We start from the raw sequence: 24,191 nt of genomic DNA, 5'->3' as shown, positions 1-24,191 counted from the left end.
GACATTTGCAACATGATATTTGAGATAGTCATTCCAGATCATGTGACAATGTGGGACAGCCTCTAAGCTGATTAAAATATATAAGTCAATCATTTATTTGGCAATTATAAAACAGTATGCTTTAAATATGTGCTTTGAAATTATGATGTTTCTTTTTTTAATTTAATAAGTTAATTTCAGTAGTGACTTACTTCAAATCAGTTATGTTTAGAACATTAATACAATTATGGGAACGATGCATTAAGGAGGTTGATTCTTGTTAAGATACTCAAACATTTTTGTTAAGCCCCCTGCATGTGCATTTTTGCACACACACAACATTCAATGTGCATGTGCAGAGTTTGAGATTTAAAAAGCTGTTTGTTTTATCAGTTCTGCTTAAAAGAAGCAAAATTGTACATGATTTAAATTTGGCCAAACTCCCATTCAAGTATTTGAAAGGAAAGGATGTCAAACTTGTACAGACTTCAGTGTCAAGCTGATGTGAACTTCATACTGAGGATTTTTACTGGTCATGAGAGCCGGATCTCCAAACCACAGACCAAACAACTGTTTTCAGTGGAATTGCCCACAGTGTCCAAGCCAAAAGGCTGGAAGCATTCTGCTTATTTTCTAACGCTCATTGTGCACCATAAATCTGTCACCCAGGCTAATGTATGCAATACAGAGTTCTGCTCCTGAAGGGAAACTGTTGGCAGATAAGGTCTGAACTGTAGTTCATGCCATTGTGCACCCACCTACTTTATTTGCCGTACACAAACACAACCTTTGACCTTCACGCACCTTACTCACTAGTCTTGCTGTGACTCCATCTTCTTCCCTGAGATGACATACAGGCTGTTGTTTTGGCAAGGTGGAGATCAATTATACGTCAAAGATAAGCAAAGGCAAGACTTGTATGGGGAGCTAAACATAGCAGCCGTACTGGTTTAGTGGTTTTTAATCTTGAACATTTGAGCCTCTGAAAATTGTTCCAACTAAAGCAGGAGCAGTGCACCTGGTATATTAAGGTCAGTGTTCAAGGTCAATATGTATAGGCATACATTAACCAAACCTACACAAACACTGTACCTTGTGCTTGTCCAATGGAATTTAATTCAATAAGTGCACTAAAACCTGGTTCTCGATCTTGATCTCTGCTCATTTCAATGTAAGACAATCAGTTTTTTATCACACGCAGGCACACAGGCATTAAAAGCGGACTGTTTTAAGTCTTCAAGTACTGCTGGAGGGGACCAAGGATTAAAACTACATAGTTGTACTAGCACATGTTGCTCTTCAGTGTATTGTCAAATATATTTCATTGTCATTTTATGTTATTATTTATTTTTTCTTTACTAAATGGCATTGTAGAAGGTAAAATCACTCCACTTTTCATTTTGATTAAGGCATTTTTAGTCTGTTTTGGGCTTTACAAGCTGCTGTCATGCAAATACGGGGTTTCATGTAAACATATGCTGCAGATGTGTAACGCTAAGGGTTTGTTCAGCACTATAAACACGTGCAAAGCTTGTTATTCCCATCAGAACCCTCTGTGTAACTGCGTGGGTCTCGGTCCATTTGCGTCGCCAGTGCGGTGCAGCTTTAACCGGTCCGTCATGCCTTGCGGTGTCCTAGTTCTGTTCCGATCGTGATTTTCACGTGAGGTCTCCCTCACTGATAGCAAAGCAGCAGATGTCGAAAGAACCCTTGTAGGATGTCCGATGACTGGACGGACTCGTGTTTACATCCACTCGGTTTCTAGAAGAGGCGGGGATGCGCGCACACCGTTAACTGTGATGCAGGCGCCGATCGGCACAGAATAAACAGGGATCTCCCTCAAGTGGCCCGCATACCATGACGAAGAAAGTACTGGATTTTATCACAGAGAGAAATTCGGTGGCTACAGAACAACAGGAGAGTTCCCAATCGTCTAAGACACAGTGAGCTGCGGCTGGAAAGAGGTATGTTGTCGCGTTTGTTGCACTGGATTGAACGCAGTGAATGCGTCAGTCACGCCAACATTTAAAAGCTGCTGCCCTTTAGACAAGCTTGTAGACTGTTATGGGTTAATAAGTTCACTGTTGGCAGTTTTGTGTTAAAGCCTGTGAGGAGGACAAACGCAGAAGAGAGACTAAAATGACCGATAGACTGCAGTTGCGTAACTTTATTTGACAGATTTATTCACGCCCTTCTCGTCCTCCCTTTCAAAGAAATCTAACCCACATCCTCGGTCAGTGTTCCTGACACAAAATACCAGATCCATGAGGCATCCAGGAAGTGAGTTAGTGGTCAGTGCGTGAGTGGGATCTGTCTGCTGAGCCCTGCAATGCAATTTATAGAGTTGGGCTGTAAGCGCGCACTCAGCAGTGTTTTTTTAATCAGAGTTCCTTCAACTGAGTCATGCAGCTACAGCACACAGGAAGAAGTCCTTGAAACACACGTGTGGCGGAGGGTAAACTGTTTGTAGTAGGAATACTTTGCAGTAGGAAGTAGGAAAACAGGTAACAGTTAAACCTTTTGAGAAACTGTTACAGGTATCTTCATTATCAGTGAATCTTGAGCCTTTTTCAGTGTGTCAGTAATTATTATTATTTTTAAACACGCCTGTCATTATTTCTAAAAAAAAGTAGTGCCATATTGCAAATTTTGGTATGACCAGATACCAAGTATTTATACTGATACCGATACTTTTAGCCTGTAAAGGCAGCTTATATAGGGAAGAGTAGTGGTTTGTGATTTATAAGATCAATCATCATCAGTTTACAAATTCTGAATACATTTTAATGATCACTAAATGACTGTGACTTTTACTTTCCACTAAAAACAAACAAAAAACAAAAAACACCTTTCAGCTTTTCATGTATTTTGAAACAGTTTTTTCTTTTCTTTTTTGAAGACCTACAATGTAAACAGTGGACTAGTATAGATCCAATACCAATACCAGCATTGGTATTGATACTATCAATATTTGGATCAATCTGCCCACATCTACTTAAAAGCTACAATTTTGTCCACGGATTCAGTTTACCATCATAAGACAAAGAAATCCTGACCCAAAAAAAATCTCCCAGTTCACACAAGTTACCATGCCAGCAAAGCACCTATAATTTTGCATTATTGGTATTCATTCACACTATGTCTGCATTTGCCTGAGATGTCAGAACCATGCTACCCAAGTGGGAAGACTCGTAACAGACTTTGCAGTGTAAATCAGTCCAGTTTATCTTTCAGCAGACTCCCCCTCCCAGCACCTTGCGGTCAGTTAAGCTGCAGGTCTTACCGGGTTAAGGGCTTATTGTCTTCAGCAAGCTGATTAGTTTTAACTTTTTAAACTGCAAGAGGGCACTTTGGTCACTCTGCTTCAACATAGTTATTTTTTTTCTGTAACAGTAAAAAATAATAACATCCAGTGATACAGCTGAAGTGTGAATGTGAGTACACTGCTTTGTTACCCATGACACCAGCAGTTGTGACAAAAACCTGCAGCTGCCTTTAAATGGTTACCCACAAAGGACTGCATGTTGCATTCATGTGAATACCACTGCTTGCTTAATAACAGGGAACTCTTATACTGTTTATTACACAATAGATGATTGATAGTATCTGATGGCAAAGCTGTTCTCAAGCTTTTCACTCAGCTTATGCAAGCTTTTGCTGAATATGCAGCCATCTCACTGTCTTCAGCTGACAAAATTGATGTGGAGGTAATCTCTAAAAGATGTCAGCATTAAGCAGCACTGGAGGCTAGAAGGTGGAGGTTTCATTTATAGATTGCAATATGCATCATCAGTTTTACGAGGACTGCTGTGTTCTCATGGACTCTTAAAAGCATTACATTATATTAGTATATAAGTAAAGAGAAACAGGCAAGGGGAGTGGGAAATTGGTATATAATATGAAGGCTGTGTGCCAACTTAAAAGCAGAGTCATGAGTATATTGCTGTATTGAAGGGCCTGTGAACCTCCAGGATGTTCCATCAAGAACAGTGACATCTTGTGTGAGCACAGAGGTCGAAATGTAATTTCATTTAGGGTTTATATTTGGATTACCTGCTGACGTTAGCATTTTAGCCTTCCTGTTGTTCAAAGCGAGAAGATATTGGGTTTGAATATGGTTGGCTGGTACATTTCTTGCATGAAGTTTGCATGTTCTACCCGTGATTGCGTGGGTTTTCTCCAACAATCCAAAGACATGCACATTAGCTTAATTGTTCATTCTAAATTGCTAAATTGGATGATAAATTGGACTGTATGACAGCTGCAGGCTTTAGTCTTTACAACTGTGGCAAGATATTAGTAGGGAAGTTTTAGTTGCCAGAGGGTTGATCATCTGAACATTAGTAATCTTCTGACGTTTAGCTTTGAATGAGCTAACTAGCACAGCTAAAATCTGACCTTTAGATGAGATTATAGCTAACACCTAAAATCTGAGCTAAAGCCATGTGTCTGTGAGCTACTATTGTAGTCTCACAACTAGTTTGGGAGTCATCATTTTAGGCAGCTTACACAATTGTGAAGTAAAAACTCTCAGCAGAAGATATCTTTTATCCAGTGATTTTAGCAAGCTCATAGAGCCTGGACATTTTTATTAGGAGTAATTTTTTAAATTGTATGCAGGCCATTGACCTCTGAACATAGAGGACAGAGTTTATCTGTTTGGCATGACCGCTCCAGCTAAAACTAGACAATATCCACCATAAGGCCAACTCTGAGATGTTCCAGCAAAACTCCACTACATCTCCAACAAGAACCCCCACTGCAGAGCACACCTCCACGTTTTCTCGCAGCCCACATTCAAAGGAAACAAAGAGGAAGTGACAGGAAAGCACGGACTGCTTCTTAATTGTTGCCGATTGTGTGGTCTACTTTCCCAGACCGTACCCTCCAATCACTCCGGTCAGCTGTGTAAGGTCGGGACAAAGCCTGAGCTGCGTCACCATGGTGAGGGATTGTTTGCATCCAGTCATGCTGCTGGCCATGTGGACTCACGCATGCACATTACAGCGTGCTCTTTTGTTTGTGCGCCACTTGTTGTTTTTCAGTGGATCCCCTCCAGCTTTCACAACCTCCTTGTTGCGTATAAAAAAAATTGGCATCGTCTGTTTTTTGAACTGCCTTAAGTCTTATCTACTGAGTGCCATGTCTCCATTAGTAATTAGATTTTTGACTGACAGTCACGTTTTAAAAAAAATATGATCGAGTTTTGACTTTTCAAAGCAAATGTGTTGGTTTAATCAGATGTTTGAGGGTACACACAGCAACAAGATTGGCACTGAGTCTGTTAAACTATAATTTAGCAAGAGGCTGAGATGGCACAGAGCTGACCAAGGCAGGAAATGAACTATTAACTATTAACTATTATCGAGACTGAAGAAGTCACTTGGATGAGTGACGAAGTGTTTCACCCACAAAACGCTACGTCCAGATAAACAGAATCAACTTTTGGAGATTAACTATTAGGTTTGTATATTGGATTGAAATTCCACCTTTAAGTCAGTGTGAAATGAAAAGCTTTTAGTTAACATTTCTCAGTCTGTTCCTTCAATGCTCATTCACGGCTTATTAAAGGAGCTTTTAGTTTCATTTTTGTGCTGATCCCTCTTATGAGCTGCTATCCATGTTTGAGGAAATATAAATAAGAAGCCTGGACTTCTCGCGCTGCGTCCCCTCCCTAACTCTGCCTTCCTCTGGCATCCTGAGAATGAAACTTCAGGGGAGGTAGACTGGAGTCATAACTAAGTTTAGCTCAACGGTTCACAGCCCAGACAACACAATATTTTTCATGTCTGAAACCAAATGGCTGTGGCAGAAGTTGTCTGACAGCAAGGATTTGTACTGATAACTGCAGCCTTTCCTTCCCACAGCAGTCGTTTTCAATATTTTCAAGCATTTCCTGAGATTATGACTAGCATGAGTGTAACATCTCCTATGCCGAGCATGTTCTGTCTTCGTGGTTCGATCTGCCTTCGGATCATTGTGTTGTTTATATCTGTTTATCCTGTCTCTTATGCAACATGTTTTTTCTGCTCGTTGAAGGAGAATAAGAGACAGAATAAACAGATATAAACAACACAATGACCATGAATGCAAACACAGCAAGCTCCAGTAATACAACTGTTTAAGATAAAAAAAACATTAGAAACTCTAACAATAAGTAGAAAGCATATTATATGTAGCATCAGAAATAGATCTAAAGAAAAGCACAGTTATTTCAGTGTTTAGTCATAAAACAGGTCAAATAAATAAATTCCACGGTAGTTAAATGCTGGACAAGGAAAGAAACCATATTTTGGATTTCTCTCAGCCAACAGTAGAAAATCACGTGTTAATGTGACACAACTCTAACAGTATACAGACACAGTAAAAACGTACATTCTTTTTCAGTTCTAAGGTTTTACATACCCGGACACCATTACGAATAAATAAATAAATAAATAAATGCAGACCCAGGACACGCTGGAGAGATTATATCTCTTGGCTGGACTGGGAATGCCTTCAAGTTCCCCCGGACAAGCTGGAGGAGATGGCTGAGAAGATGGAGGTCTGGGCTTCTGTGCTTAGTCTCTGCCCCCGCGACCCCAGCCCCGGATAAGCGGAAGAAGATGGATGGATGGAATAAATGCATGACGATTGTGTGGAAGAACTAAGTACTAGGGCTGGGCGATATGACCCAAAATTCATATCTCGATATATTTTACCTGGACGGCGATATAAGATATATATCTCGATTTTTTTTTTTTTAAGCCATAAAGTAAGAACAAAAAGAGAGTTCTTAGTCAAAGCTGTGTCCCAGATGTCACACAGGCACTTTTATTAACATAGAGCATAGATGTACATAAAATTTACTCAAAAATAAATTATGAGCATTTATTAAATAATAATGCTCCATAAATAAAAGAAAACAATGTTGTTTTTGTGCATAACAAAAAGCTCACAATTGTGCAGTCAAAATGTAAACTAAAAGATGCAGAGCATAGTAACAAAGACAGATTTCACAGCTGCTCTGTTCCCAACTTCTACTGTGTGACTGACAGCATTGAGTTTGAAATCCTCTTCATAACCACGTCTCTTAACAGGTGCCATTTATGGTCCTTATACACAGTAGGGTAATATTACGTTGAAGCACAGTACGTATCACTCCGCGAGGCTCCTCGGTAGCCGTAATGCTCTGACAATCCATCAACCGGTGCAGCACCGTAGCTTACCAAAGTCGTACTAAAACATTTTTTGACAGATTGCTGAGCGCTGTGTACCACATAAAATCGCTTCGCGGCCATCAAGCACAACCAGAATTCATACATAAGGCGCGCTGTCAACTTTTGAGAAAATGAAAGGATTTTAGGCTGTGTAGCGCCTCTGGGCTGCATGGCGTTAGCGTGGTTAGCTCGTTAGCGTGGTTAGCTAGCTAACACGTTGACGGCGTCCAGCCCCACGCACGGGGCGATGCGCAGTAACTCGTTAACGGAGATTTGCCGTGTCCATCTTGTCGCTTCCTGTAGGTGAAGCGATGGGGGAGGAGGGGGAGTTGTGTTCAGTGAAGGAGGGGCGAGGCCGAGTAAAGACAAAAGTGAATGAAAGAGAGGCAAACTTGCGGCTCCACAAGTATAGTTATAACGTAACATAGACTATATCGATATAAAGGATATTGTCACATCTTATATCTCGTATAAAAATATATCGATATTTTTTAAAAACTCGATATATCGCCCAGCTCTACTAAGTACACACCGTCATTTAGTAGCTTGTGGAAGCAGGTTTAACACCACTAACTTGAAGTAATTGTTTCCTGATTCACTTTATCAGTCGCTCACATCATTGTGGAGGAATTTTGCTCCACTCTTCTTTACAACAGTGACTAATGCACGAATCTCTTAAGGTCCATTTCAATAAGGCTCAGATCTGGGCATTGCAACACCTTGATTCCTTCTTAGCTATGCTGTTGTAGATTTGCTGCTGTGCTGTCGCCCAGATGGCCTCACATTAGACCCTTGAATACTTTGGCATTCATGGTCAACTCAATGACTGCAAGGTGCCCAGGTCCTGTGGCTGCAAAACACACCCAAATTATCAGCCATCATCCACCATGCTTGACAGTGGGTATGAGTTGTTAGTGTCTCGTTTTCTCCAAACGTGGACATCTCTTCTGTATATAGCAGCGGTCCCCAACCCCCGGGCCATGGACCGGTACCGTTCCATGAGTCGTTTGGTACCGGGTCGCAAGAGTTGAGGCTCGGGTGTGAAATTTATGGTTGTCATGGTTTTTATCGGTTTTTAGCATAATTTTTTTTTATCGTTAACTCTGTTTCCCTAGGTCTTTTCCCGTGTGTTATGAATAAATCTTCTTTTTCTTTTTGGTGCCGATACTGGTTTTATTTTGTTGTATTTATCCACGACACCTTAAAGGCCAGTCCGTGAAAATATTGTCGGACATAAACCGGTCAGTGGCGCAAAAAAGGTTGCGGACCGCTGGTCTACAGGACATTGTTCCAGAAGTCTTGTGGTTTGTTTAGATGCCACTTTGTAAACCTAAGCCATGCTGCCATGTTCTTTTTAGAGAGAAGAGTCTTTCTCTTCCAAACAAGTCATCCGTGTTGAGTCCTTTTTTTAATTTTGACTGTCATGAACTTAAACATTTAACATGTTAACTGAGGAATCTGAGATGTAGCTCTTAGCCTTCACCGTTAGGGGTGATTTGGTGGGATATCAATTCTGGGAAAGATAGGCAGGTGTCTTGAATATTTTCTGCTTGTGAATAATCTTTCTCACTGTGGAATGATGGACTTAATTTTGGGGGGAAATGGCCTTATAACTTTTCCCAGACTGAGCAACAATCACTTCTGAGAGATCACAGCTGATGCCTTTCCTTGGCTTTGTGTTAACGCACACCTGAATGCTCCAGGGCTGTAAACTGCCAAAACTCCTGCTTTGATAGAGGTGCTCATACTCCTTCCTTAATCAAGCACATTTGATTACCAACTCCTGGCTGTTACTTATCCTTTTAATTCCTATTGAAACAGTAAGAGTGTACATAATATATATATATATGACAAAAATTGTGATGTCAAAGAGATTTCCTGTCAAATCTGTGTGTACTTAGTGGTGGTTTGGAGTGGTGGGAGGGATTTTTGTGTATGGATTACTGCATAAAGTTGGAATGTGAATCACTGAGTCTTTTTTTAATGACTAACAGAAGAAGAATATCCTGCACCTGCACTTCCTTTTCTAGAAACTATGACTGTGCGGACTTGTGGCTCACTGAACACATCTAAATATGGAAGTATACATTTAAAGTGAAGCCGAATCAAAATAGAAACCAGTGTCGCCGCATACTAATTAGTTTATACCCGCCTGTATGATTTATTAATTCACACGCTGGCAGCGGGAGCATCAAAGTAAATGTGATTTAGATTAAAGTCATAACCAGGGAGGAAAGGGAAATTGCATGATGCAAATTCCGAGCAGTAATAGCAATAGCTGTAAAAAAGGAGAGAGCGAAAGTGATCGGTGTGGCTGAGGTAAGTCTCTGGAGGAATTGTTGGAACTTATCAGCAAGGAGGAAAAGAAAATCAAAGCTACTTTGCACAAGGTGACGGGCTTCACAGGTCATGTTGTTGGAGCAGTTGAGCAGAGGATTCGATTAGTTATTGACTCTGTCGACAGTTTGTTGTTCTGACCTTCAGGTTTCCAGTTTAGACCTTCAATAACCTGTTAAGTTCAGCTCAGAACTGAATGATGGTGATTTGGGATAGAGACTAATGAGAGTATACTGACACCAATGCTATTATTGATTCTGGTCATGCGGTTTAATTCTTTATTGGTTCCCTGATTGATTCTTTATTAACTTTCCATGTGGAAAAAAGATCCAGCACTGTGAGCCTGTGCAAAGTGTAGAAACAGTAAAATAAAAATTTTTGCATGTGATTTGGGTGGAAAGTGTCCACCGTCACAAGTTAGACACATGCTTCACTGGTCTGTGCCACTTAAGATCAAAAGTATGCATGTAAAATGAGTTTGACCTACTTGGAGCATCTAAGTTGTTGCAATTTGATTGTTTTGGGATCAAAACTATAGGGCATAAAGCTTTGACTAAAAATGATCTGAACATCTGCTTCTGCACAGCCGCCTGCTCCTGTGGTCCTGTGTGTCGCTCCTGATAAAAGCAAACATCTATCAGCATATGCTGTTTGTGTCAAGGGAACAGTAAGAGCTCTATGAGTAAAGGAATGAAAATTCATCAAAAGGAAAAAAAAAACGGGAACCATGTTAGCGAGGTCAGTTTGAATCGAATATTTTTTAGGCTGTTTGATATCTTATTTGATATTTTTCACAACTCTGTCGGCACATGTGGCCTTAAAGTGTTTATGCGAATCATCTTCTAATTGAACATAACTGCTAGTTTAGTGGAAAACATGTTGCAGTGCTGAAAAGGTGCTGCAACCACTCACTGATGTGCCAGTTTTATGTCAACATTTCCCCTTTTTACATTTACATAAAAATACATTTCTCAAGTGTTAACTGTCCCAAAATAACTCCTTCTACTTTCAATATGAGCATTGCAAAGTAAAGCCTCACGAGAAAGTCGACTGTCTCAACATTAACCCTCTGCTCTGTTTTGATATATTTATAATAAATGCATCACCGTGGAGTAAATGAAATCCAAATGTCTCACATAGAAGTGCTCATAGAAAGTGTGAGTATGCACATTAGTGTGAGCAGAGTATCATAAAAGTGTGCGAAAGATTACCACACATGTGTCGAAGTGGCATTTCCTCCTGGGTTAAACTTCAGTGGATGTTACTCATTATAATAAAAATTTAGTAACAACATTTCAGCCTCACCTGGCTTCTGTCTTAAACCTTGTATTAAAGATACAGGTGTGATCAAATGTCTAAATTCAATTTTTTTTATGTTTTTCCACGGTGGATGAATTGTACAACATGCATCTTTAATGACTTTAAAAACAATAATTGGTGCACAAGTTTATTTTTCATTTTCTGTAATCAATGCAGGTTCAAATATGTACATACATCCCCAATAATATCTGGTTAAATGTCCATTAACATGTTGAACTTCAACCAGATGCTTTTTGTAGCAATCAACAAGCTTCTGGTTTAATTCTGATCGGATATTTGACAAGTCTTCTTGGCAGAATTTGTAGAATTCATTTAAGTTGGTTGGTTTCCTGGGGTGTTTGCAGACAAGTCGGCGTCTTACGACTGTTTTAATCTCCAGGTGACCAAAGCAAACACACGTAGGTTAATGGTGCAGCACACTCTTTGCAGTCAATCCAGTTCAGAACAGTTGACCTGTTCAGGAGAATGCAAGGTATTCATCTCAAAAGGGTTTGCACTCCTTCTTCAAACGATCCAACCTTTTCCTTTTAATTTCATCCTGCTTGGTTTTGTTTATTCATCTGCACCCCTACTCTTTCACCTTCACTGTGCCTCTTTGTTTTCTTATTGTCTCCTTTCTATTCCCCCAAGCCGCTGAGCTCCTTTGAGAATAATCTCATTTGCTGGATCTATCTCAATTCGAATGCATACTGTCTCGTTTAACAAATCGCCCAGTTTCACTCCAAATGCACACCTTGCCCATAACAGATGCCTTCAGCGCAGAGGAGTGTGCAGCATAATGCGGTCTCTGTAGAAAAAGGCCTCCAGGGGGGCCAGTAGTTAAATTGGAGGAGAGATGGGATTCCCATTCCAGCTGTGACGAAGATGCAAGGTGCTTAAATTGTTATCGCCTCAAGCGATAGGCAAGTCAAGGATCAGAGCTGAGCTGATGGCCCAGTCAGGAGACGGGGAGCAATGCTGCCCAGTATGGTTGCAAGACTGAGTATTAGCCACCTGCTCTTTCACTGCTCTGTTGCTCAGGCTTGCCAGGGCCATAATGACTGCCTCGCTGCTGAGGCGCTTGTGTCAGCACTTTGAAATGACTCTCATTCTGTGTGCCTGTAAGCTTTTCTGCACTGAACACCAGGAAATGAAAAATATATCGGAAGAGTTCGATCACACCACAATTACATTACCGCAGGCGTTTGATGGTACAACATTTCACCAGCAGCATTACATGAAATCTCTTACAGAGAACTAGTGTTGTGTGTTGTTGTTGACAGCATCAGGTTTTAGCTCTTTAGTGGCCCTTAACCCATTTAGGAAACACTTAACTAAAACAAGGGTGATTAAGTTGACTGGATAATTTGGTCATGATATCACGTTGTTCCACCTGGATCTACCTGCTGCAGAAGAAATGTTAGTCACATTTGTTAAATGCTCAAAGGTGGTGCAGATCCAGAATTAGCACCACTTCTGAGTCACTGTTGTGTTCACCTGATAGAGTACATGTAATGAATGTTGGGAGATCTCTTTAGCTGCTATGCGCTCCATTATATTCAGCTGGTGGAGCCATTTCACTGAAGTTATTCGCCGGCTCTGTCAATCAATAACCTGAGAGACCGTTAAAATTATAGACATTATATAAAAAACAGACAAAGCCTGAAGGTTTTGAAAAGTGAAGCCAATGCAGAAGTGCCTGAAAACTGCATTATTTCTGTCAGCAGGAGGTAAGAAAAAAAGAAGTCAAACTGTACAGAAGTTTGAGAAAATGACCCCACTTCTCACTCAGTGTGCAACCTCTGTAAACTCAACCAAATGTATGTTGCAGATCTCTGGAACTTGCCTATAAGAGTGTAGTTTTTTGGGGGTTTTTACACATTCGATTCAATTCAACTTTATTTATATAGCGCCAAATCATAATAACAGTCACCTCAAGGCACTTTATATTGTAGGGTAGACCTTACAATAATACATTCAGAGACAATCATATGACCCCCTTTGAGCAAGCACTTTGGTGACAGTGGAAAGGGAAAACTCCCTTGAACCCCCTCCCTAAACCAGGCTCCGGGAGTGGCAGCCATCTGCTGTGACCGGTTGGGGTGAGAGAAGGAAGACAGGATGAGAGACATGCTGTGGAAGAGAGCCAGAAATCTCTGGCTCTGGCTCTCTTACACATCTATATGGCTACATCCATCTCTGCATAACAGGTTATATATAATTATCCTTATGTGTGGAGACAATGCATCATTCAATGATGCACTTCAAGAGCATCATTGCACAACTGAAAGCAGAAATACTTTTTTGTGTTTCCACAGACGTCTGGATGCTACGTGTTCTGTATTTAAAAGGAAAGAAATCACATGCTACTCCATCATTAGCGGCTCAGAATTCTGAGCTGATGTTAATTATTTAAAAAACCCCACACTGTTCAACTTGTAGATTTCTGTGATGGGAGCTGTGCTTCAAAGGGTGGCTTTTTAAGCTTCCATCTCGTGCTTGACACTCCATTTGGTGTGAGTGGCTGGCACCGTGCAGTGTGGGTTGCACACCTGTGTCATAACTGTCACTCTGGTGGCATCTGCATATTTCAAGCTGTACTTTTTCCAGCCTGATATGAATATCAAGCAGAAGACTTTTGCTACTGCCTTGTGTATGTCTGAATACCTGCAGCCTGTGCATCATTTACAATTGCAGCATGGTGTTGTTTCTCACAGCGCTGCTGTATAACTCACATTTGGTATACGCCTCGGGGATGCTGAAGTGACTGAGGAGGGCATCGCTGTTTCTGTGTGTAGTCTGTAATATTTCTCCAAGCCCTGACAACCCAACAACTCATCTGTGCTCCAGTGTTTCAGGTATTTGTGACAAGTCAAAACTAGCTGTTGAGATTTTCCATTTTTAGGGTATGAATCCTTTTTGTTGGCACGGCAGGACATTCACTTACGGTCTGGTCACGTGCTGCGTTCTGCACAGCTGAAGATGTGTTGGTCACTTTCCCATCCCAATTCAGTGCAGTTACTGCTCAATTTGCTGGAACATCTGTGACAGTCTGGCCCATGTATACGAAGAATAGCCTAAGGTTTGGATAGTGCACCTACATGGGTCCATGTCTGAGTTATCCCAGCTGTAGAAAATTGGCTTTTGGTGTCTGAATTTCCAAATTTTTAATATAGGTAGCTGACTTGTGCAGATAACTCATAAGAGGCCTTGAGTTATTACAGGATTTTTTTTTATGTTAGATTTTTAGCCCTTAAATTAAGTTGTAGCTTTTTTTATATATATATATATATATATATATATATACACACAAGCGATAAGCTAGACAAGAAGCTGCAGTTTGGGGAAGGCCAAGTGGAGGATCTACAGTGGCTCTTCCAGGCCTGTCAGATCCCCACAGAAAGCCTCCCAGCAACAGACTAAGGAGCTTGGAAAGAAAAGCGTCTGGACTTAAGCAACTTAAAGAAGTCCAGACGCTTTTCTTTCCAAGCTCCTTAGACTATGATGACCTGGATGACTGAGAACCTTCACAGACATACTCCCAGTAACAGAATGGATTTATTCATACATAATTAGCAGTGACAACAGATTGTGGAAGCAGAAAAGGCATTTTGAAAACTGGAATGAAAAGAAGTGAAAGGTTTTTAAATTAGCCACATTAGCTGAAGCCAAAGTTGGGATTTGCTTCCATCTTAGATGATCGTGTGAAAAAGGCTGGCTTGTCTGTATAAGTCAAGATTAATTAATAATTATAATTAATCTTGATCAGATTATGTTCGATTTAGGAGCTCACAAAATAGCGTTACTGCACAGTGAACACACAATAGTCAACAAAATGGTCACACAATGGTGCTGATTGCTAGGCTCTACTAAAATGGAGTTTGTTTATAGCAAAAACACTTCACACCTATTAATCTGATCAACCCAGTGTCCCGGTAAAACGTGTAATCGACAAATAGGTCCATCATGTGCATGTGAACACGCATAGTTAACTTGCATTACCTTGCAGTACCAGCAGAGGGTGATAATTTATTTAAAGGAAACATTAAAACAGTCAAACTTTTAAAGAAACTTCATCTTACCTGGCATAGAAAGAGCCTGGAATGTACTTCATACTTTCCTTGGTCAGTAGTGTTGGCTTATATACTGCAACTTAAGCATGCACGTCCATTTCACACCTAAGAGAAGCGCTTCGCGTGTAATATCAGGTTGGATTCACCACTGAAAATATTTATAATCGAACCTTTAAGGGTCTTGTGTAGGAGTGAATAGTGGTTAAGTGATGCTTAACAGTTAAACACGATTTATTTTACCGACCTTTTTAATTTTTCGCTCTCCAGGATGCAAAATAAAGAATCTCTAGCGGCTCCTTGTGGTGTGGAGGAATGAAGGCCATGGAGCTAAAAGTGTGGGTGGACGGAGTGCAGCGCATTGTGTGCGGGGTCACGGAGTTCACCACATGCCAGGAAGTGGTCATCGCTTTGGCACAAGCCATTGGTAAGCTACAAATTACTCACTACAACATAACCTGTTCACAGGTAGCAAATGCTTAGAAACATTAGGTTACTTCCTGTGTCTCTAGAAAGTAAAATAATATTGGTTACTGCTTAAGTCCAGGAAAGGCAGTGCAAATTATATTTTGTCCTGCATAAATCAATGCTGGGCTATTCTGTTATGTGGGTTGCATCCAGTATTTGGCAGGCCGCATACATGCAGACACTTGAGGAAATAAGTGGCTTGAAAATGAAAAGTGACTAGAGGGCACAAATAGATTTTCACCATAACGGGACTCCGTGAAACACGATGAGTCATACTGCAGTCTTTCCTTTGTTGACAGTTGCAGAGAAATAAGTTCAGGCTCAGCCTCTTCGTTTGCATTTGTGAATTTAAGACTGGCATCATGACATTTAGTCATGTGTACACATTTTTTTTTAGATGAACACATTCAATGTTTGATTTTTCAGTAGCCCCAGTGGTTAGAGTTAAAATGTGGGGGTCTTTCACAGTGACAGCAGAGGAAGAGTTATGGCACTGTCCTTTGTGCTCGCTGTGCCTTTTGTCCTGGCCAAGCTGCTTTGAAGTGTGAATGGCTGTAGTGATGAATGCACCTCTTTTTATAAGGACCCTTACTGTGGAAGAAGGGGGTTGGCTGTGCAGTGGGCAGTGTTTTCTCTTATCTTTATGTGTACAGATACAAATACAGGAGACACACACAAAAGGCCCTGAACCACTGAACCCCGTTCTTTGGCTAACACAAACGCTGTTTGTTGACTTGAATTTTCCCACTGCATTAGACACCGTGGTAAAGTCCTTTATATCTGCCAGTGGTGCACGCCTGTGGGAGAGCTGTGAAAAAGCCTTTTGACATTGTTTCGTCTGTCGTTTTTTGCACATTGAACTTTATTTTGATCATTTTTACAAGGCTGGATTGATTTTTTTTCAGAGGTTCCACGGGGTGTTTACTCTGACAGCATGCAACGTGATTTTTGAAACATCTCCGGGCGCACAACCAGATACAGAAGGTTGTTTAATGGATATCTGTGAGCTGAATCATTCTCAGCCCTTGTTGATGTTACTGAGCAAATGTTTAAAGCTGAGGGATGACACGGACAAAGGCAAAACTGTGATCTGGTAAAAAATTTTTTAAAGAGAGCACAGATCAATGACTCTCTTTATCACTCACTGTGGAATTTAAGTGAATAGTTTTCCCTCTAAAGTAATGTGAACCCAGATTTTAAAGTGTTTTTTTTTTTTAATGTGTTAACACTGTGATTGTTTTTACTTCAGAAAAGAAATAGTCAACATGAAAACTGATGTTCACTTACATTTGCAGAAAGACTAGACAACATTTCATTTTTTTTAAATCATTTTTAAACAAGTTAGTTTGGGGACATCACAGCTAGTGTGGTCATGTCAAAAAGAAAATTTGCACCAAACCTTCTTATAGTCTTGTGGAAAAGTTGTATTGGTTCCACAAGAGTTAAGCAAGTAGTAGCCAGGTGCTACTAATCAAATTCACTTGATTAATGGATTAATTGCAAGTGTGAGCACTTATTTAAAAGCATAAGATGAGCATAAAGGTATGCGTTTGGATAATGCTAATGTTCTCAGGAGTGGACATCCCAGGATATTCACCCCAAGGTCAGACCATGCAATTTTTTAGAGAGGCTGCGAGAACCTAAGCGCTACATCTCAGACTCCACAGGCCTTGGTTAGCATGTGAAATATTCATGACAGCACAATTAGAAAGTTACAGAACAAACTACGCTTGTTTGGGAGGGCTGCCGAGAGAAAACCACTTCTGTAACTTTTAACTTCTGTCCCTTAGACAGATGAGACCAAAATGGAGATATTTGGCCATAATACACAGCTCCATGTTTGGAGAAAACCCAAACACCTCATACCAAGTGTATGAGATCACTGACTCGAGCGTGAACTCATCTGTACATCAAAATACTCTAGAGAAATGTGAGGACATCTATTCAACAGCTAAAGCTTGGGCTGGGTCATACCTCAGGACAATGATCCTGAGCGTAGCAGCAAATCTGCAGCAAAATCTGTGGCTAATTTAAAACAGAATGACTAAAAAAGAAGAGAATCAAGGCCTTGCAATGACCCAGTCAAAGTCCAGATCTCAAGGTGACTGAAATGCTGTAGCACGACCTTAAGAGAGCGGTGCATAAACAAATGCCTGCAAACATCATTGAACTTGTCATGGTTTGCACTGTCAGACCGTGAGAAGAGAGGAAGAGGACCCAAAAGCAGACACTGAAGAGAGGAACTGAAGTTTTAAACAAAAAGCGAGCAGTTTATTACAGGATGGTTGAACATGGATAAAGAATAAAGGGCGTAAACTAAAACCTACACTGGGAAAACTGAAAAATGATAACTATGACAAAACTGTCATAACTAACATAAATATGATTCGGAGCAGGAACATGCAGAAAACTATGAAGAAGCAAGAACATGAGATATGAACACGACCTGAACTGAATCATGCCGGACGAGGAACTGACATGGTGGGAGGGTAAACAGTCTACTTAACCACGACTGAGTGAAACGCACAGACTAAATACACACAGGAGGTGATCAGGGGAAGCGGAAACACATATGGAAACAGCTGGCACAAATGAAAATATCGACATCACAGGAGAAGATTTAAACTAAATGCATCGAACAAAGAAACACAAGACTTTCAAAATAAAACAGGAAACATGGTGAGACGTAGACAACACAGACTTGACAACATGAAACACGCAGACAGGAAATACATAACAACTAAAACAGAAGGCACAGCCAATTAATAATAATAATAATCCAAGACTCCACATGATCTTCAGAATATAACAAAAGTGATCAAAATCAACTGAAAGCACTGGGTCACACACCCAGTCCCTGACAGAACTGACTCAAATTAAAGAAGAGTGGGGCAAAATTCCTCCACAATGATCTAAGAGACTGGTAGTCATACAGGAAACAATACACTGTATATAAATAAATAATATACAGTATTATGCATTATACATACTTTGCAAGTAAAACTTAATTTTCACCCACAAGTTGAAAACTTTTAAAATGCTTGCACCATATAAAGGTTGTCTCAACTGAAACCTGTCGAACATCAAGGGAAGGACGGGTAAATTAACATCACATCTCCTTCTTCCAGCAGAACCCCGTCCATTGCAATGAAAAGAGCACAGAAAAACAAACCCTTCATGTAGTATTCCCTTCCACTGATTGTGAAAAGCTGTCATAAAATGTCAGGACCTTTTAACTACTTTTTGTTTTGTCCCAGGACGGACGGGCAGATACACTTTGATCGAGAAATGGCGGGAGACAGAGCGCCACCTGGCTCCAAATGAAAACCCTGTAGTGTCCCTGAACAAGTGGGGCCAGTATGCCAGTGACGTGCAGCTCATCCTCCAGCGGACCGGCCCGTCTGTCAGCGAGCGGCCAACCTCTGAAGGGCTGGCTCGTGTCCCAGAACGAGGTCTATACCGCCAGAGCCTTCCACCTCTGGCCAAGCTCCGCCCATCGGGGACAGACAGGTCGCTCAAACGAAAGGAACCCAAACGCAAATCTCTGACCTTCACAGGAGGCGCCAAGGGTCTGCGGGAAATATTTGGAAAAAGCAGAGATACTGATGGTGTGTATAGCTAAAATATTAGCCATGATCTTACCAGTCATTTCTTTGCTAGCTTCATTGGTTCAGTTTCCTTCTTTTAATCTTAGTCTTCCCTTTTTGTCTGTGCATCTAGTCAAACAGTCCCAGCAGCACGGTGTGAGTTTAAACCTCAGCAGAGTTGGAGGAGGTGGAATAGCATCTGTACCTGGGAGTCCGGCCAGAGAGCTGAGCCGACTGGTGCAGCTGCAGAGAAACAAACTCCAGGCCCTGGAAAGTCGCCTGCTGGGCTGCGAGGCTGAGCTGCGAGACTGGGAGGAGGCCACAGGCGAGGCCAGCGATGTGAGTAAAACCACAGCTGCCAGTGCAGTCACTGAGAGAACATTGCATATGTGCTGATCTTCAGATCGTCTGCACCCTAAACTTTCATGTCTTCCAATATCTTTATTTTTACATCCCTACATCATATTTTAATCCCATGGCTTACAGGAAGGAAACTTGGAGGAAGAGCTGCTGCTTTTAGAGCAGCAGGTGAGGAGGAATGACGCCGAGATGGAGGAGGAGGAATTCTGGCAGAACGAGTTGCAGATAGAGCAGGAGAGCGAGTGGCAGCTGCGGCAACAGCTAGCCGAGCTGCAGGGCCGCGTGCGCGACTGTGAAGCCAAGCTTTCGGAGTATCTAGCTCGCATACAGGTGAACTTAGCATCACGAGCTGACTGATTTCACCAGATCCTGTTTTGATGGTTTTACGAGTTAAACCTCTTATCTATAAATGTCAGTAAAACACAAACACGCTGCTTTAACTAAAGATGGAAGCTGGAAAAAATTTGATTTTTATTTACTTTCCAGAGCATGGAGGCAGGTGTGGAGCAGGAGCGACTGCAGCAGGAGGCTGAGCTGAAACAAAGGGTCAATGAGGAAGAGGTGCAGTCATTGAAAAATTAACATTTGGGACATTCTACCAATCACATAAACAGATACTTACTGTGGATGCCATTACCCTGGCCTCCAGTAACACTGTGAGGACTCATGCAGTGTTTTTTAACCAGGATATTTCCTTCAAAACTAGTTCATGCATTTATTACTTCTAGGCTGGATTATTGTTATTATCAGGATGTCTTAAAAACTCTCTGAAAAGTCTTCAGCTGATCGAAAAATGCTTCAGCGAGAGTACTGACGCGGGGACTAGAAAGAGAGAGCATATTTCTCCTATATTGGCTCCCCTTTACTGGCTCCCAGTTAAATCCAGAATCGACTTTAAAGCCCTGCTCCTCACATACAGGTCTTGAATAATCAGGCCCTACCTTATCTTAATGACCTGATAGTACCGTATCACTCCAACAGAGCACTTCACTCTCAGATGTGAACTCTGAAAACTCTGAAACTTTTTGATAAAGCATATAGGGTTGGATCAGGTGACCCTGAATCCTCTCTTACTTATGGTGCAGTTGGTCTAGCCTGCTGGGGGATTCCCATGATGCACTGAGTGTTTCTTCTTCAGTCACCTTTGTCACTTACTATGTGTTTAAACACCACTTTGCATTTAGTCATTAGTTTTTATTAATCGGTCTTCCTTCCACACCATATCTTTGTCCTGTATTATTGTCTTTACCTTACAATATAAAGCACCTTGAGGCAACTGCTGCTGTGTTTTGATGCTATTTAAATAAAGTTGTGTTGAGAAAAATGTTTTTTTTAAAACAGACACATGTGTTCTAAACTTGGATGAATAGTTTTGCAGAGCTAAAAAACTTTTTATTCAAGTTCAAAACATGTCAAAGCATGAAAAAGTCTTCCTACATGGTTGAGTTTCTTCTGCATATTTCTCCTGGAAAATTGCGATGAGCGCTGGCTTCCTGACTTCCCTTCCACTCTGGCTTTCAGGTACAAGCCCAGCTGGAGAAAGTGAGGGCAGAGTTGGAAATGCAGAGCCAACAAACAGCACGGCTGGAGAACAGCTGCAGGGCATTGGAACGCTCGCTCAGCCAGTCAGGCAAGAGATTACAGGTCAGCTCAACTGTTTAGTTGTTTATTTTAGAGGCCCCCCCTGGCATTTTGCTTCAAATATTGTGTTCCCATTAACTTTGGAAGAGGCTGAAGAATTCAGATTTCAAGAAAGTGTTTAAAAAAATCTTATTAAGAAGTCGGAAAACTTTGGCTCCGCTGACGCTGGTTTAAAAATTTAGTCCTCAGCACACAGGTGGAACCATAGAAATCTAAGCTCATTAAGTTGTGGGCAGTGAAGCAAAGCCTTATCTCTGGCTCGCAGCGATGTGCGATGGATCTTTGCCTGCATGCATCCTAGTATGAAGTAGGGTGAAGTCCAGCAAGATGTGGGAAGCGTGAGGTAACAAGAAGGGAATGGGAGGGAGGGAATTAGCAGCATTCTTTGCCTGATTAGAGAGGGGCCTGAATAAGTACGCAATCCCCTGCCCGGAGTTGTGTAATCATCTGTGAGCTGATACTTTTCTTTGGCTGGCTCAACTACACTATGGCTCTGGAGAGATTCTGAGCAGAACATGGATCTTTTTTTCATTTTGACCTAATAAATTCACCTCCGTTAGAGTAACTTCCTGCACTCGAAAAGTTTGGTAAGCTGTGGATTTGTTCATGTGCAGTACTTTTATCAGACTAGGCATACAGTTCATTTTATTATCCTGTTTTTTTTTTTTTTCCTTTATAGGAGAAAGAGCAGGAGCTGGAGCAGCTGACAAAAGAGCTTCGACAGGTCAACCTACAGCAGTTCATTCAGCAGACTGGTACCAAGGTCACTGTGCTGCCGGCTGAACCATCAGACGACATCAGCAGCGGTATAAATACACGTACACACTGACAGAAACTCTACAAGATCACCACCTTCTTGAAAGCATTTAGTTTTACTGTAAATGCTGATTGCAGCTGAGGCATTCTATATACTGTATTGCTTTTAGATGTGTATGGACACAGTGCCACCTTATGGTCATACTGAGAATAACCTGTTAGACTACGTGAGGCAGGACTGCCCCATTACATGGACCAGCAATGGAATACTCAATATAAAGCCAAAGAAAAATCCTCTGTTTTTATTTTAATCACATCATTTTTTACATAAAAAAACTTTCTCCATTCTCTTTGTCTTCTTTATTTCTTTTGGCTGCTCCTTAGCATCGTCGTCTTCTTTCCTTGCATCTTCCTCTTTCTGGGTTGCTGTCACATAGAATGCTATAGTTTTTTAGTTATAGCTTTAGTTTAGTTATTTTTAGTTATGCTATAGTCATTTTAGTTAAAGTTGATACTTAATCACTTGTGGGATGTCAGATCAGAATCATATATCAGTGATGTTCATACCCTTCACAGCTAAATGACCTTCTCTTTTTTGTGTGCTGCAGAGACGGAGTGCGGTTCCCTGAAACGACTCGGCTCCTCCCGTCTCTTACCCAGTGACCTTCGTGCTCTTCAGAGCGCCGTCTCGTCCACCCTCAACCCCGAAGGCATCTACGTTTGACCCTAAATGTCCAGGAGGCATATTCTTTTGTGGCGGTAGCAAGGCAGCTTTATGCTACTGAAACTATTTCCACACACAGAAAACCGAAGAAATGACTCCACAAATAGATGTTTTTCTTACAAGGCAACAGAGTGTCAGAGTGGCACTTCAATATGGAGGGTTTTTGCCAAAAAAACAAACAAAAAAAAAGAGTGTGACAAGAAAACTGCACTGCCTCCCCATTCACTAGAATTGAACTTAAAATTAAACTGATGTCATCATCTGCCGTTTAATGCACAGTCTGAGCTCCCATGAGTGAGTAAGGATAAGTGCAACAGCACCATTTTTCTCTACATACCAGCTACTGTGTTTTTATTTTTGTTTGTTTGGGGTTTTTTAGCACTTCCGGACACTCTGAATACACAATCATTTATTAGTCAAGCGATTCCCGGCAAAAGAAACTGTAACACGTGCAGTAAATCATGAGAGAATTTCACAGTGCAGTAGTTTGACATGCGTACTCGTCTCCATCCAAAAAAAGAGACAGATGCATGAGCATGCACAAACAGTGACTCCTGTGCTATAAGCATAGCCATATCTGATTGCCTTAAAACTAGATGTTAGTAAATGTAATATTGAAACAGAACTCAAGGTAGCTACTGAGTACTGTGCGCAGTGTGAATTTGATAAAATGCGCCAATTCAGGTGACTCCTTGTCACGGCAACTGATGTCAGTACAACTCCATGTGGGGTTAGTCTTTTTTTTCTAAAAGAGTTTGAACTTATTTTTTGATTTAATTAATTAACTAGTGAGTTTGCTTCGTGTGTATGTTTAGACGGCAATTGAAAACATTTATCATAAAATGTATGTCAGAGGCAGAGTTAAAAGAGGGCGACTAAAGAGGCCAATGAAGTGATATTTTAAGTAGAACATGGTGGCTGTAATGTGGTCCAATTTAAGTATTATGTGTTGTGCAGTAGGCATGCATCTGTTGTTTTTCTCATAATGAAAATGTCTTTAGTATGGAAGCTTGTTTCTGCCACTGAAAAAAGGTTTTTTTTTTTGTCATCTGTAAGTCAGAATTTCAGCTTTTTGTCTCAGAGTTATTTTCTAAGAAGTTTAAGCATGTTACAGTTTTGAGATAAGAACCAGATTTTTTTTTTCTTACAGATGACTTATGCAAAAAACAAAAGAATTTAAAAACAAACAAACAAAAAACGGTGGTGCAAACAAAGTTCCACACTTGGGTGTAAATCCAGGCTCAAATAATTTATCACTGTGACCACCAGGTGGCAGCAAAATATCTATTATTCAGGTAGGCGAAAGGCTCTTTAAGTCATCTGATTAGTGCGTGTTTAGGAGTCACTTACTGTATGCCTGTTGTTGTTGTTGTTGTTGTTGTTGTTGTAACAAAGCCTCTGCACTTTAGCTTTAATTGTGTTAAGGTGAGAGTGTTTGATATGTTTCACTGTGTACTGTGTTCATTAACCGGGAACACACACACACACATATCAAAACACCATCCTATGATTTCTAACGAACTTAAGATGTCTTCTATGAACCAAAGTTAGTGTCACACAACAGATGGTTAAATGAATGTATTTTTTTTGTGTATGTGCAGCTTGTGCTTAATAAAAATACCAGCTTCATTCAAATAGTGGCTGCGCTGCACACCATACATATTTTATATTTTATGGTCAACTCTTTCACGCAGAAAGACGACATTTATATCACAAAAGACAGTATTAGAAGTCTGAGATAGATGTTAGTATGAACCTTTGCCAGCTGAAT

General features: G+C 40.8%; 1 protein-coding gene across 3 annotated transcripts; it reads left to right on the top strand.

Annotated features, from left to right (window-relative positions):
• The first annotated feature begins 1,539 nt into the window (after positions 1 to 1,539).
• rassf8b (Ras association domain family member 8b) lies at positions 1,540 to 23,805 on the top strand. 3 transcript variants are annotated; one of them, XM_085138043.1, is made up of 10 exons: positions 1,541 to 1,943; positions 13,532 to 13,672; positions 15,155 to 15,311; positions 18,610 to 18,960; positions 19,073 to 19,278; positions 19,426 to 19,629; positions 19,786 to 19,860; positions 20,821 to 20,943; positions 21,620 to 21,746; positions 22,305 to 23,805. In XM_085138043.1, exons 3-10 carry the CDS (start codon positions 15,200 to 15,202, stop codon positions 22,418 to 22,420), a joined length of 1,314 nt encoding a protein of 437 aa, XP_084994169.1. In that variant the 5' UTR covers positions 1,541 to 1,943; positions 13,532 to 13,672; positions 15,155 to 15,199; the 3' UTR covers positions 22,421 to 23,805. The 3 variants fall into 3 exon arrangements, with proteins under 3 accessions (XP_084994170.1, XP_084994169.1, XP_084994168.1); XM_085138042.1 differs by lacking the exon at positions 13,532 to 13,672 and having other exon boundaries at positions 1,542 to 1,943; XM_085138044.1 differs by lacking the exons at positions 13,532 to 13,672; positions 19,786 to 19,860 and having other exon boundaries at positions 1,540 to 1,943.
• The last annotated feature ends 386 nt before the right edge of the window (positions 23,806 to 24,191 follow it).

This window comes from Neolamprologus multifasciatus, chromosome 17 (genome assembly GCF_963576455.1).
Source record: "Neolamprologus multifasciatus chromosome 17, fNeoMul1.2, whole genome shotgun sequence".
NCBI lineage: Eukaryota > Metazoa > Chordata > Actinopteri > Cichliformes > Cichlidae > Neolamprologus > Neolamprologus multifasciatus.
Note: the sequence above shows the minus strand (reverse complement) of the source record. Positions and strands in the feature narration are given on the sequence as shown.